Genomic DNA, 15065 nt, shown 5'->3' on the forward strand with positions numbered 1-15065 from the left:
ATGTCTCAGAAATCTGGGTAGAGGGTATATGGGAATTCTTTGTGCTATCTTGTAACTTTTCTGTAAGTCTGAAGCTGTGTCAAAATAATTTTTAAAATCAAATCTCTAATAGGAGAAGTTAGGGAGAATAGGAAGAAGGCAACATGTACAAAGCAGCAGTGCATTTTCCAAACTAAAGGCCAGGGCCTCAATCTGCAGGATCACATCTAAGAAGACAACACATGAGAAGACCAGAACATTGAATTTTAATAGAAAATCTTAAAGGCCCCGGAGAGAAAAGATAGACTTCCCACAAAAGAATGAGAATTAGACTGGCAGCAGACTTCTCATTAGTAATTACACCTAGAAGCCAATGAAACAGTGTTTTCAGAGTGCAAACAGTGTGAAACTAGTATTCTCTACTATGTCAAACTATCTTTTAAGAGTGAAGATATATGTTTAGATATTCAGAAACTATGGAGGTTTATTCCTCAAAGATCCTCACTGAAAGGACTACTTGTTGAGCCCCATATCAAGGTCACAGGAGTGGAGCTCTGCAACAGGGTCACAGGATAAAAATTTCTGGAATTGATCAAGCCCCATAGTAACTGTGGCCATGACCCAGCCAGGTCCCTGACCTCATATTAGGTAAAATACCCACCCTATTACCCAACCTGGGCTTCCCTCGTGGCTCAGAGAGTAAACAATCTGCCTGCAATGCAGAAGACCTGGGTCAGGAAGATCCCCTGGAGAAAGAATGGCAACCCACTCCAGAATTCTTGCCTGAAGAATTCCATGAACAGAGGAACCTGGCAGGCTTCAGTAAGTGGGGTCACGAAGAGTCAGACATGACTGAGCGACTAACACTCACTCATTACCCACCCTATTCAGTTTAGTTCAGTTCAGTAGTTCAGTCATGTCTGACTCTTTGCAACCCCATGAACTGCAGCACACCAGGCCTCCCTGACCATCACCAACTCCCAGAGCCTACTCAAACTCATGCCCATTGAGTCAGTGATGCCATCCAACCATCTCATCCTCTGTCATCCCCTTCTCCTCCTGCCCTCAATTTTTCCCAGCATCAGGGTCTTTCCAAATGAGTCAGCTCTTCGCATCAGGTGGCCAAAGTATTGGAGTTTCAGCTTCAGCATCAGTCCTTCCAATGAACACCCAGGACTGATTTCCTTTAGGATGGACTGGTTGGATCTCCTAGCAGTCCAAGGTCTATAGCATCCTAACCAATCATCTGATGCCAGAATTCCAGTAGGAATTTTTTCTGTCTTGAGGCTATAACAATTGACTGCTAGTCTGCAAAAAGGTTCAGCTCTCCCTTGAGCCAGCCTGCTGTTCTAACCACGTCTCCCTTTTTAATAAATTTTATTCTCCTCTCATTCTGTCTCATGTATGGAAATTCTTTTCCAGGCCACTCATGGACTATGACACTACTTACTGGTATAATCTGAGAAAAATGAAACTGGCCTAGAAAGATGAAAATTGATTGAGATATGAAAAGCACTGCTGGGAAAATAAGATAGTGGAAGTGTTAGTTGCTCAGTTGTGTCCAATTCTTTGTGACTCCACGGACTGTAGCCTGCCAGGCTCTTCTGTCCATGAAACTCTCCAGGCAAGAATACTGGAGTGGGTTGCCATGCCTTTCTTCAGGGGATCTTCCTGACCTAGGGATCAAATCCAGGTCTCCTGCATTACAGGCATATTTTTTACAATCTGAGCCAGCAGGGAAGACCAATAAACGTGTTGCTGCTGCTGCTGCTGTGAAGTCGCTTCAGTCGTGTCCAACTCTGTGCGACCCCATAGACGGCAGCCCACCAGGCTCCCCCGTCCCTGGGATTCTCAGGCAAGAACACTGGAGTGGGTTGCCATTTCCTTCTCCAGTGTGTGAAAGTGAAAAGTGAAAGGGAAGTTGCTCAGTCGTGTCCGACCCTCAGCGATCCCATGGACTGCAACCTTCCAGGCTCCTCCATCCATGGGATTTTCCAGGCAAGAGTACTGGAGTGGGGTGCTATTGCCTTCTCCGAATAAATGTGTTACTAAATCTAAATACAGAGAGACTTAGAGACAGCGAGTGCACATTCCAGCTGAGCTCAAATAAGGCATTCTGCCTTCTTGTTTCACTCTTCATACTGTAAACACATGTCCTTCCTATAGTCTATTCAGTGCCACGTTTTTCACATGCTTGTGCTTTTTGTTGGTGATTTTATGTTTAAAATGGCCCCAAGTATAGTACTGAAATGCTCTGAAGTGCTCTGCAGCCCAGGCAGGCCACAATATATACTGCAGGGAGAATACGCGTGTTAGATACACTTCACTCAGGCATCAATTATAGTGCTGTTGGCTCTAAGTTCAATGGCAATGAATCAACAATATTAAATGACATGTCTTTAAAAACCGAGCAACTAAAAAAATAAATAAATAAAAACCGAGCAACTGAACACACACACACAAATGGAAACACACATTGAACAAGGTCAGAACATTGATCAGCTGTTGCAAATGTGACCAGAAAATGCAGGAGCTTAACCCTGTATTTCCTCTGGGAGAAATGACTCAGTATTGGCCAATTCAGTGTTGGCCATAACCTTCTAGAGCATAACTACTGCAAATTATGAGTGTCTACTATAATTCTTTTTCAGTTAACTTAGCATCTACTGTTTACTCTTTATGGTGTTTTCTTTCTTTCTTTACTTTGTGTTCTTAGTTAATTAGATTTTATTCTGAGTTTCATCCTCTTTATAGTTAAAGGATCTATCTTAATATTTCAGGATAAGAGAGTTTATTAAAGTGTATTATCTAGAGTTTACAAAACAGGGCTTTTCCTTCCTTGACAGGATAAAATGTATGTATGCCTACTTAATGTTCTCATTGCTAAGAACCATATCAAGCAGTGTGGATTCACTCAAGTCATAGGAATGAATCAGGAATTTTCAAGCTATTGTTTAGCTTTACATAAACATTTCATTTGGTAAAAATCCCTGTGTGTGCTAAGTCACTTCAGTCGTGTCCAACTCTGTGTGACCCCATGGACTGTAGCCCGCCAGGCTCCTCTGTCCGTGGGATTCTCCAGGCAAGAATACTAAAGTAGGTTGTCATGCCCTCTTCCAGGGGATCTTCCCGACCCAGGGATCGAACCTGTGTCTCTTATGTCTCCTGCATTGGCAGGCAGTTTCTTTACCACTAGAGCAACCTAGGAAGCTCCAAAACCCCTAGGTTCAAACATCTGGCTCTTCTGAACTGGCAACTTCTTTCTGGGATGGGGTGTATATGAAATGACTGAGATCAATCAGCTAAATTCAAGAGTTCTGAGTTATATATGTAGATAACATCACCTTATAGTAAAGGACTCGGAATACTGAGTGTAAAAGGGACTTTTTAGGGTGATGGAGACATTTTCTATCTTAATGGTGGTGGTTGTGGTTACATGGCTGCATATGTTTGTCAAAATTCATTGAACTGTACATCTCAATAAATATGACTTTAAAAAAAAAAAAAAGAATCCTGTGGAATCCGGGAAGAAAATAATGCCAATAGAAGCTAAGCAGTAGACAGCAGTTTCCTTCTTTATTTTGGCTTATTCCTAGTCAAAAGGCTGAGATAGTTTTATTTTTGAAAACTTACCTTAAATCTAGTAACAGCTTGTTTTCCACATTTTCTTCTACAGTATCATTTTTTATTTTGGATTTAAAATTGCCTTCTACCAAAAATTCAAAATTTTCCTCAAAAAACAAAGTTTTATTTGTATCCAAGAGTGTTTTCAGCCATTCTTGAATGTGGTTTAAATCTTAACTCACAGAACTCATTTATCTGAGATTTTATAATGTCCCTAGTTGAAGAAGGGCTTCTGCAGTGGCTCAGCAGGAAAGAATCTGTCCGCCAATGCAGGAGATGTGGAAAACTAGGTTTGTTCCCTGGGTTGGGCAGATCTCCTGGAAAAAGAAATGGCAACCCACTCCCGCATTCTTGCTTCAAAAACCTCACAGACCGAGGAGCCTGGCACTGGCATGCTACAGTCCACGGGGTTGCAAAGAGTCGGACATGACCGAGTGACTAAACAATTCATTGAATAAAGGATTCTGACCACGAGTGAAACAGGATGACTGGGATGAGGAGGGGAGGCAGAATGGCCTTGCTTCAGAATTTTCCGGCTTCTGGGTGTTCACAAACATGAAAGTTGTGTTTAAAAACCTGGTCAGAGAGGGCTCCTTCCCCTCCCACAAGGTATATAGACAGGTGAGTGAATGAAAAGATTTCCTGGCACTTAATCCCTTTCAGGAGGGAAGAGTTTAAGACACGGATGAATGGGTCAGCTCAAGTTTCTTACACTGAATGCCTCAGAAGGGCATGGAGATGGGCAGATCCCTGGGCAGGTGTGGCTCTGGTTTCCCAGAGATTAGATGGCAATCTTTTCTGAGGCTCCCAGCAGCTCAGTCATGTAGAGGACACTGATTTCACCAGGGCCCCTGCCAGGTCTAGACACGCCATGGACCTTTTCAGCTCCCTCTCTGCTAAGGACAGGAGACATCTTCCACATGGTGGCAGCTACGCCGTGGAGTTTGTACAGACCTATCAGGTGGCAGGATATGTTCTTATTTACTTCTGGAAACAGGTTGATATTTCAGGCTATCTGAAGGCCCACTGTATAGGGGAAGAAGCCTGCTTTCTTTACAAACTAGCTGTGCAGCCTTGAGGGGGTGGTTTTTCCCCACAGTAACAGCACAGTGCACCTCCCTGGGTTCTGGAGAGAATTAGTTCAGGATCGTACAAGTAAGGTCATAGCGACTGACACAACTGTTACTCACATGACTCCTTTCCCTCTGCACAGATACGAAATTCACGTTTTCCTTTATGCTTTGTTTGCTAGGAAGCAAGGAACTAAGCTTTCCTTTTTTATTTAAAAATTAACTTCCTTTAGCCTGTGTTTTCTGGTATAGTTTTTCAACTTCAGTTTCCAGTTCTCCCCTAGATTTTGGTCTGACCCAAAGTCTTCTTTTATTTTCAGGTCTTGATGAACATCTAGCCTGAGAACTTGAATTTCTGGATTTCCCCCCCATTCCCCCTTCCAGTTTGACTGGTTTGGGGAGTGAATGGGCTTAACAAGAAGGCAAGCAAGGACCTCAGCAGAACAATGGGGAGAATTGTCAGGGGCTGGATCTTAAATTGGCCCAGATGGAGGAAGCCAGCTCTGAGTAGTCTGTATAGGGTGGACAGCCTTCATCCTTGCTGATGTCAGTATTCAGGGATTTCTGAATGCGGAACTGGGGACTGTGGTAGTCAGAGTGTGTGCAGACAGCATTCCAGACCACCTGGGGGTCCAGATGAGCATGTCCAGGCTTTGAGGGCTCTGCAAAGGTGGGGAGGATTATGGCATTTTTTATAGTTTTTATTGGAGTATAGTTGTTATAGCAATCCACTCCAGCACTCTTGCCTGGAAAATCCCATGGACAGAGGAGCCTGATAGGCTATAGTCCATGGGGTCGCAAAGAGTCGGACACGACTGAGCAACTTCACTCACTCGCTCAGTTGTTTTACAAGATTGTGTTAGTTTTGAGTGTACAGTAATGTGAATCAGGTATATACATATACCCACTCTTTTTTTTTTCATATACGCACTCTTTTTTGGATTCTTTTGCCATATATAGGTCATTACAGAGTATCGGGTAGAGTTCCCTGCGCCATACAGTAAGTCCTTATTAGCTATCTATTGTATATACAGCAGCGTGTATATGTTAGTCTCAATCTCCCAATTTATCCCTCCCTTCCCCCACTTCCCCCCTGGTGGGAGGGTTATGGTTCTCTGGGAATTGAAGCTTGTACAGTTTGGAGGGCCCCATTTAAGAAAATAATACAAAAAGAATCCACTTTTGCAGATGCCATAAATCACAGGACACTGAACAGCCTGCTAGGGCTCTGCTCAGGGCCTTGGCAGGGGCCTCTGCAAAGTGGGGAACATGAAGCCATACCACCCAAGTCCACCCGTGTCCTATAGAGGTGTTGCGGGCAGGACTGCAAGCACAGCCATGAGCAAAGGTACTGAGGCAGGAGCCTAACCCAAGTTAGACTGAGCTCATGAACAAGAGTGAAGAGAAAGGAGGCTCACATGGGGTTCTGGAGCTCAGTCCCGGTGTTCCAGCTGCCAGGCTCAGGGCTGGCAGCTCCAGACCCCCCTCCACACGAGAAGGGCTGCATCTGTGGTCAGAGGACAACACGCCCAGATGAAGTACAGACGTTAGGAAGGTCGCACTGCCCTCTGCATCTTGTGGCCACATCAGGCAGAAGGTAAAGTCTGATAAGGACTTGCAAATATTAAGTTGTTTGTTCACTTATTCATTCAGCAGTTACTTTGTGCATCTTGGAGGGGAAAAGACTCAGGGTACTCACTGTCTAAAAGCAGTGGCTGGCACCTAAGCATGAAGTAACCAGGATCCCAAAGGAAGTCCCCTGTGGACCCCTGCTCTCAGTAGTAAGGAAAACTGTTCTGGTTTTAACATCAAAAGTCCTGTGTTTTAAGAAACCCCTCAGACCAGGCAAATAGGGACAGTCGGTCATCCTAGGAGGGAGGGACAGTGGCCAGTTTCCTTGGAGGGAGAAGGGCATCAGGTGCGAGAGGGTGGGGGCGGCGTCCCTGGGCTCAGCCCTGAAGCCCCATTCACTTCCCTTCAGGGAGTGGCAGGGAATGGTGGCCTCATAGACTTCTGGTCCAGCCCTGAGGAATGAATCCACATTTCTCAAGAGTGTGGGAGGCTGCTCCAAGTTTTAATTCTGGGCCTGCCGCTAGACGAGAAAGTGTAAGGAGAGACAGTGGCTGGGAATGAGCCTGGAAGAAAGCCTTAGTGGCCACCTCTGGGGCCTGAGCCCAGAACAGAGGGGAGCAGCAACCGAGTCAGATGCAGATGTGACGGAACTCAGAGCAACTCCCTGAATCAAGAACAATGAACCAAGGGGCTTCCCTGGCAGTCCAGTGGCTAAGATTCCAAGCTCCCAATGCAGGGGGATGGGTTCCATCCCTGGTTGGGGAACTAAGAGTCCATATGCCACTCCGCACAGTTAATGAAGAACAATAAACCAATCCACTAGCAAAGGGACTTTCAGAGTCTCTGAACCCTGTAGCCACTTGCTCCTTTTCCTGACGACAGAGCAGGTTTAGAACAAACAGCAGAGAACAAGGAACTTGGAAGGAATACAGCGTCCCTTTGTCCCCCTAGGTCTCTCCTACACAATGGTCTGTCCAGATTAGGGAACTGGCTCTGGATTTTTAATCTGATATCTTCATGTTTAGTTTATCCCACACCTGCCTGAAACCACATGCCAAGTATTGTGTATATAAACAAGCTCTTGAGAAGACAGCATTCACCAGGGTCTTGAAGTTGTTCAAAGGACTTCCCTGGTGGTTCAGTGGCTAAGATTTCAAGCTCCCAATGCAGGGGGCCTGGGTTCAGTTCCTGGTGGGGGAAGTAGGTTCCTCATGAAGCAATTAAAGATCCTCATGCTGCAACTAAGATCTGGTGCAGCCAAATAAATAAATATAAAAATTTTTTTTTAAGTTGTTCAAGATCAGAAACAGATTAAGAAACATAAGACTAAGTGGTTTCTAAGCCTCCTATTTTGTGTGTGTGTGTTCAATGAATTTATTTTTTTGCCCACAAGTTGATTTTGTTCCAACCCCAAAGATAAAATGTTGCTTCAAAGAATTCCTGACCCTAGGAAGGTGGACTCTCCAGTCTGCAGGGGGCTGGGAGAGGATTCCTTTCAATGCATTTTAGGGTTCTTGTTCATTTTTACCTGTGGTCAACCTAGGACCTCGTAGGGCATGGTCTTTCAGTGTTCCTCGTCCAGGCGTAAAGGGCCATCCCAGCGACCACTACGGGCACAGCTGGCCTCACCGCAGACCCTATGGCCTTTAAACTCATAGACAGAGGAGCCCTTGCCCCATGGAAGATGTATGCACTTTTCACTACTGTCATCTTCTCAAGGTATCAGAGTTCGCCCCTTTTGAAGGAAGCCGAGCTCTCTCCTCTCCCACTCTCAGCTCTACCTAGGCTAGATCAGCAAATGGACTTGGGACTGCTGGTTCCTTTCTTTCTCTCCTGTGCATCACACCCCACCACCACGGCTTCTTAGAAAAGCAGTAGCTTCCCAGAAACCATGTTTCTAAGATCACGCATGCGTCCCCCTATTTTCATAGTCTGTGATTCTTTGATAATACTCAAGATGTTTGATGTGAATGTATAAAAATGATCACACAGTAAAGTGTAGGTGTCCAAGAAGCCCAAGCATTATCACTTTGAGAAATATACTAAATATTCAAATCAGGGAATACAAAACAGCTTTCACTTGTGAAAGAGTATTTGTGATGGCTAACTTCATGTGTCACTAGACCAGGCTAGTGGGCACACTGTGGGTACCCAATTTTTTGGACAAGCATCAACCTAGATGTCAGATATTTTTTAGAGGTGATTAACATTTAAATCCGGAGAAAGTGATGGCACCCCACTCCAGGACTCTTGCCTGGAAAATCCCATGGTCAGAGGAGCCTGGTGGACTGCAGTCCAGGGGGTCGCTAAGAGTCGGACACGACTGAGCGACTTCACCTTCACTTTTCACTTTCATGCATTGGAGGAGGAAATGGCAACCCACTCCAGTGTTCTTGCCTGGAGAATCCCAGGGATGGGGTAGCCTGGTGGGCTGCCGTCTATGGGGTTGCACAGAGTCGGACACAACTGAAGTGACTTAGCAGCAGCAACATTTAAATCAATGAATTCTGAGGGCTTCCCTGGTGGCTGGGTGATAAAGAATCTACCTGCCAATGCAGGAGACACAGCTTCGACCCCTGGTCTGGGAAGATCCCACATGCTGTGGAGGAACTAAGCCCATGCAGCACAACTATTGAGCCTGAGCTCTAGAGCCTGGGAACCTCGACTACTGAAGCCCGTGCCCCCTAGGGCCCCTGAAGTGAGTGAAAGATCACTCAGTCGTGTCCAACTCTGCCACCCCACAGACGGTAGCCTGCCAGGCTCCTCTGTCCATGGAAATCTCCAGGCTAGAAAACTGGAGTGGGTAGCCATTTCCTTCTCCAGGGGATCTTCCCAAGCCAGGGATCGAATCCAGGTCTCCCACACTGCAGACAGATTCTTCACCGTCTGAGCCACCGGGGAAGCCCTGTGATCCACAACAAAAGAAGCCACCGCAATGAGAAGTCCACGCACTGCAACTAGAGTAGACCCTGCTCGCTGCTACTAGAGAAAAGACTGCACAGCAGTGAAGACCCAGCACAGCCAAAAATAAATTAAAAAAAATAAATCAGTAAACTTTCAGTAAAGCAAATGACCCTTCATGATGTTGGTTGGTCTCATCCAATTAGTTGAAGGCCTTAAGAGCAAAGATTGAGCATTCCCAAAGAATTATCCTTAAAACTGCAAGGTAGGAAAACCGCCTGAGTTTCCAGCCTACGTGTCATCAGACTTAGACTCAAGTTGTAACATCAACTCTTATCTGAAGTTCTAGACTTTCAGCCTGCCCTAAAGAGTTCCAGGACAGTCCTCAGAAGCATGTGAGCCAGTTCCTTAAAATATGTCTCAATCTCTATCCTGTTAGTTCTCTAACAGAACTCCGGCCAGACTCCATGACCTTTTTTTTTACAACATGGGGATTAACATAGTACATGACTCACCAAATGGTCAAGACTGGTGAAAGCAGCCCTGGGACCATTTGGAACAAATTAGTACTATTAGGCAGGAACAGGGTTTCTGGAAGAGGAAATAGCAACCCACGTAAGTATTCTTGCCTGGAAAATCCCATGAACAGAGGAGCCTGGTGGGCTACAGTCCATGGGTTGCAATGGGTCGGACTCGACTGAGTGACTAAGCTTTCTCCTTTCTAGACAAGAACAGGGTACAAAGACAAAACCCAACCCATACTCTTCCAGGTGCTTGTTCCAAGTTTCAAGTAATATGGCCAAAGACCCCAATTTGGTCAAATGGGCTGAAAGCAAGTGGGTTAACATGACAAGTTGGTTAAAAGAACTGTTCGGTTCAAAATGAGTATCTTTTGCTTTTTAATAGATACACCACTCTACACTGTTAAAACTTTTTCACCAAGAGCATATATCCATATTACTTTCATAATTTTACAAAAAGATATTGAATATGTTCAGGCACTGGGTTTTTTGTAGTGTTGGTGGAAAAGTAGCTGAAGAAGACATGAACACTTCCTCACTGTTCACAGATAAGGAACTGGGAGCTGGACTGCCACATGGGAATCCCCCTGGGTTCCAGGCTGGTGACCAGAGCTGCAGGAAACTCGAACTTTCCACAGGCCTCCTTCCTGCCCCATGCGTGGAAGAGCCCACGCCCTTAAAGCCCGAGTGAAAGGTAAAGGACCCCCCTAGGGACTTTCAGACTCCTGAAAAAGCAGTCATTGGCGGTGGAGGTTGATGGTAATAACAACCACCCAGCGCCTTGTCCCTTTTGCCCCACCAGAGGGCTGGGGAAGTTCTAGAGCGTTATTTCATTTAGCAAACGTGACCAGGTTTTCTGAGGAGATAAGTCCTGGAGAGGAACTTTCAGTTTATGAATAAATACCTTCGGCCGAATTTTTAATTTCTTTTCAGTTTACTATTTTTCTTAATAGATTCATAATATGTAACCAGTTAAAAGAAATGCGGGCACGGTCGCAGGGCGCTTAGAGTTAGGAGGGAAATCATTAAAATTACCGGCCAAGGTAACTTTGAGAGAGGCTAGTGTTTGGAAAACGGGGCGGAGCCGGGTGGCCCGGACTCCAGGGACCCACCACCTTCCCGCTCACCTCCACCCTCCACGCTCGGGCACCGGGCCCGCGGGCTATCCTGCAAAGAGTCTTTGCGCAGCCGTGACGTCACTGCGTCGGGGCGGGGCCCGCGGCAGGGGCGGGGTCTGTGCCAGATCTCGCGGAGGGGAGGGCCGGGGGCGGCGGCCGGGCGGGGCGCACTCCGCCACTGAGGTGCGGGAATTTAGAGCGCGTCCGCTCTGCTGGCGGCTACGGGAGAGAGGCGTGCGGGTCGGGATGTCAGAACAGTCTACGGTCCCGGAGCAGAGCGCGTCGGACTCGCGGCGCGCAGGCTTCGTGCTGGGGGTGGACGTAGGCAGCTCGATGATTCGCTGCCACGTCTATGACCGCGCGGCACGAATCTGCGGCTCCAGCGCGCAGAAGGTGACCGGGGAGCGGGCGTCGGGGCAGCGGGTCTAGGTCGCGCAGGGCACCCGGGATCTGGTCGCTGGGGGGCGAGAGGGCTGGACCGCCTATCTGGCCTGGACGCGGCCACCTGCGGCACCGCGGGCCCTCGGTCCTGAGCGGCGCGCCTGGACCGGCCAGATCCCTGCATTCCCTCCCCGGGCCAGCCTGAAACCTGCGCGCTCTTTCGGTCCTGGCTGAAGACATTAGGGGCTCGGATTGTGACTCCGATCACTCACTCGCTTCCGCTCACCTGAGGATTCTGCTCTCTGGCCTAACCTGGGTGGGACTGCGGTGAGTGGCAGGGCAGGGCTGGCTACGCGTATCCAGCCAGAGAGGGTGCTTTTTGATTTGCTTGGTTTTTCCTGCACTTCCTAGATAGACCTCCAACCTTGTCTTTATTTACATTTGAGATTTTTAAGACTTAATGGAATTTAACTTTATGTTTGTCATTCAGTTGTCATCATGAACTGCTTCTCAAAGTGCAGAGCAACTGATTTCCAGGAATATAAGTATTGCACAAGTTTGGTGTTTTTTTTTTGAAATTTTATTTTATTTTTAAACTTTACATAATTGTATTAGTTTTGCCAAATATCAAAATGAATCCGCCACAGGTATACATGTGTTCCCCATCCTGAACCCTCCTCCCTCCTCCCTCCCCATACCATCCCTCTGGGTCGTCCCAGTGCACTAGCCCCAAGCATCCAGTATCGATTGCACAAGTTTTGAAGGCTGTGTTGTCATGACCTTTCTCCTTTCCATCTTTGTTCATGCAGATATCTTTTTCTGGTTTGAGAAACCTCCCAAGTCATTAGTTGTTACTAGTAAGGCAACTAACAGATTGGTATTCGTCTGATCTTGTTTCCATGAAGTGTTGATTTCTTATAGTTGCCAGCAAACAAAAAATAATGGGAATTCCATATGACGTTTTTATTTACTCTTCTTTCCAATACCAACATCTTAAAAAAAAAAAAAAAGTTTATTTGGCTGTGCCAAGTCTTGCAGCATGCAGTATCTAGTTCCCCAACCAGGCCCCTAGCATTGGGAGCGTGGACTCTTAACCACTGGCCCACCAGGGAAGACCCTCAACATATTTATGTTAGTAATTTCACAGGTACGGAAGCTAATCCATTCCCAGTAACACTGGTCTCCCTCATTTGCTTGGTTCCTACACCTCTTCCCATCCGCTTAGAAGTGTTTTTCAGCCGCAGGGGTTGCCCAGGAGCAGGTCCAGCCAAAAGAGTGCTTTGAGCATTTTTTTTTTTTTGGTTTGAGGACTTCCTCATTCTGGTTTTAGGACCCGAATAGAGACCTGCTCACCTGTGCATGAACACTGCCCACCTCTCCACCACATACCCGACCCCTAACCCCACCTGAAAGGAGAGATGAAAGGTGGATTTTCTCCTTCAGCGACTATGTACTGCTTATCTCTTTATGTCTTTATCAGAAAACAAAGATACTTTTCACAGTCTCCCTTATAATTCTAGACACAAAGTACTTTTGTTTTAAGCAGTGATTTTTTTTTTAAAGGACTTAAAGTGTTTAGAACCAAAGGGATGCAAAAATTGTAAGAAGATAACAAATTTCATAGTTGCTATATAATTTGGGAGAAACCATTATTATTATTTTTTTTAATGAGGTAAGAGTCTCAAAGATGAATCAAGATTGCTGTTAAGTAGCAGGAGACTAGAATGGTTTGCCCAGATTCAAAACTGGTGAAGGTGTCTGGAAAGGTATGTAAGTAAATAAAAATACAAAAATTCCTTGCCCTTCGAAGATGAAGTATTGTATCTTAAATTAAGGAGTAAGTAGAAAGCAATGCCTCTCAAACTGATAGGAGTTTGCACCAGTGCTTCTGAAAGCGTGGTTCACAGTCTTCGGAGGTTGAAAGAGAGAAACTAAGATTTAGAAATTTGTGTAGCAGTTTGGCAAAGTCATTTTATATTTGTTGACTGTAGTAATAAAACATTTGGGATTTTACTTTGTATGTTATTTTTTCCCTATAAAGTTGTTTTAATTATGTCTTTGAAATTGTTGGTCTACAATGAATTAGAAATCAGAAAAAAACCCAACAGCAACTGGTCCTTTGCTTCAGATATCTTGATTCCTTTGGCAAAAATGGTCTTCTTGGCCTACGTTGCTTCTTCAGTTCAGTTGCTCAGTCGTGTCCAACTCTTTGCACCCAATGGACTGCTGCACACCAGGCTTCTCCGTCCATCACACACTCCGGGAGCTTGCTCAAACTCATATCCGTCGAGTCAGTAAGGCCATCCAACCATCTCATCCTCTGCCGTCCCCCTCTCCTCCTGCTTTCAATCTTTCCTAGCATCAAGGTCTTTTCCAGTGAGTCAGTTCTTCATATCAGGTGGCTGGAGGTATTGGAGTTTCAGCTTCAGCATCAGTCCTTCCAATGAATATTCAGGACTGATTTCCTGTAGGATTGACTGGTTTGATCTCCGTGCAGTCCAAGGGACTCTCAAGAGTCTTCTTCAACACCACAGTTAGAAAGCATCAATTCTTCAGCGCTCAGTTTTCTTTATGGTCCAACTCTCACATCCATACATGACCACTGGAAAAACCATAGCTTTGACTAGATGGGCCTTTGTCGGCAAAGTAATATCTCTGCTTTTTAATATGCTGTCAAGGTTGATGATAGCTTTTCTTCTGAGGAGCAAGCATCTTTTTATTTCATGGCTACAGTCATCATCTGCAGTGATTTTGAAACCCAAGAGAAGAAAGTCTGTCACTGTTTCCATTGTTTCCCCATCTCTTTGCCATGAAGTGATGGGACCAGATGCCATGATCTTAGTTTTTTGAATGTTGAGCTTTAAGCCAGCTTTTTCACTCTCCTCTCTCAATTTCATCTATAGGCTCTTTAGTTCCTTTTCACTTTCTGCCATAAGGGTGGTGTCACCTGTGTGTCTGAGGTTATTGATATTTCTCCTGGCAATCTTGATTCCAGCTTGTGCTTCCTCCAGCCCAGCGTTTCTCATGATGTACTCTGCATATAAGTTAAATAAGCAGGGTGACAGTATACAGCCTTGATGTACTCCTTTCCCAATTTGGAACCAGTCTCTTGTTCCATGCCTGGTCCTAGCTGTTGCTTCTTGACCTGCATACAGATTTTTATTGAGGCAGATCAGGTGGTCTGGTATTCCCATCTCTTTCAGAATTTTCCACAGTTTGTTGTGACCCACACAGTCAAAGGCTTTGGTGTAGTCAGTAAAGCAAAAGTAGGTTTTTTTCTGGAATTCTCTTGCTTTTTCTATGATCCAACAGATGTTGGCAATTTGATCTCTGGTTCCTCAGCCTTTTCTAAATCCAGCTTCTTAGCACCTAGTTTATTATTTCTTGGGTACAGAATAAATAATTGAATTACATTTAGTCATATTAGGAAAATATTAGGAAATCAGTTTCCTTCATGGGACTCTATGGATTAGACACAGAACTTTATATTTGTTTTCTCAAAAGGAAATCACACCTCTGCTAAGTTATGTTGGAAAGAATATATAATAGAAACACACACTTAGCATAAGATTTGATTGGTACTGCCAGTACTATTTGGAGAAGGCGATGGCACCCCACTCCAGTACTCTTGCCTGGAAAATTCCATGGACGGAGGAGCCCGGTAGGCTGCAGTCTGTGGGGTCGCTCAGAGTCGGACACGACTGAGCGACTTCACTTTCATTTTTCACCTTCATGCATTGGAGAACGAAATGGCAACCCACTCCAGTATTCTTGCCTGGAGAATCCCAGGGACGGGGGAGCCTGGTGGGCTGCTGTCTATGGGGTCGCACAGAGTCGGACACAACTGAAGCAACTTAGCAACAGTAGCAGCAGCCAGTACTATTGCCTGGAAAATCCCA

The 15065-nt window shown here is 45.6% G+C and overlaps 1 protein-coding gene across 1 annotated transcript in view; it reads left to right on the forward strand.

Moving 5' to 3' along the window:
- The first annotated feature begins 10930 nt into the window (after nt 1–10930).
- GK5 (glycerol kinase 5) overlaps nt 10931–15065 on the forward strand; it is an 84540-nt gene continuing 80405 nt past the window's right edge. Inside the window, exon 1 of the mRNA XM_061419667.1 lies at nt 10931–11178. Coding sequence (XP_061275651.1) covers nt 11032–11178 — 147 coding nt within the window. The 5' untranslated portion in view covers nt 10931–11031. The remainder of the gene's footprint in view (nt 11179–15065) is intronic.

The sequence above is a fragment of the Bos javanicus genome, chromosome 1 (assembly GCF_032452875.1).
Source record: "Bos javanicus breed banteng chromosome 1, ARS-OSU_banteng_1.0, whole genome shotgun sequence".
Lineage (NCBI taxonomy): Eukaryota > Metazoa > Chordata > Mammalia > Artiodactyla > Bovidae > Bos > Bos javanicus.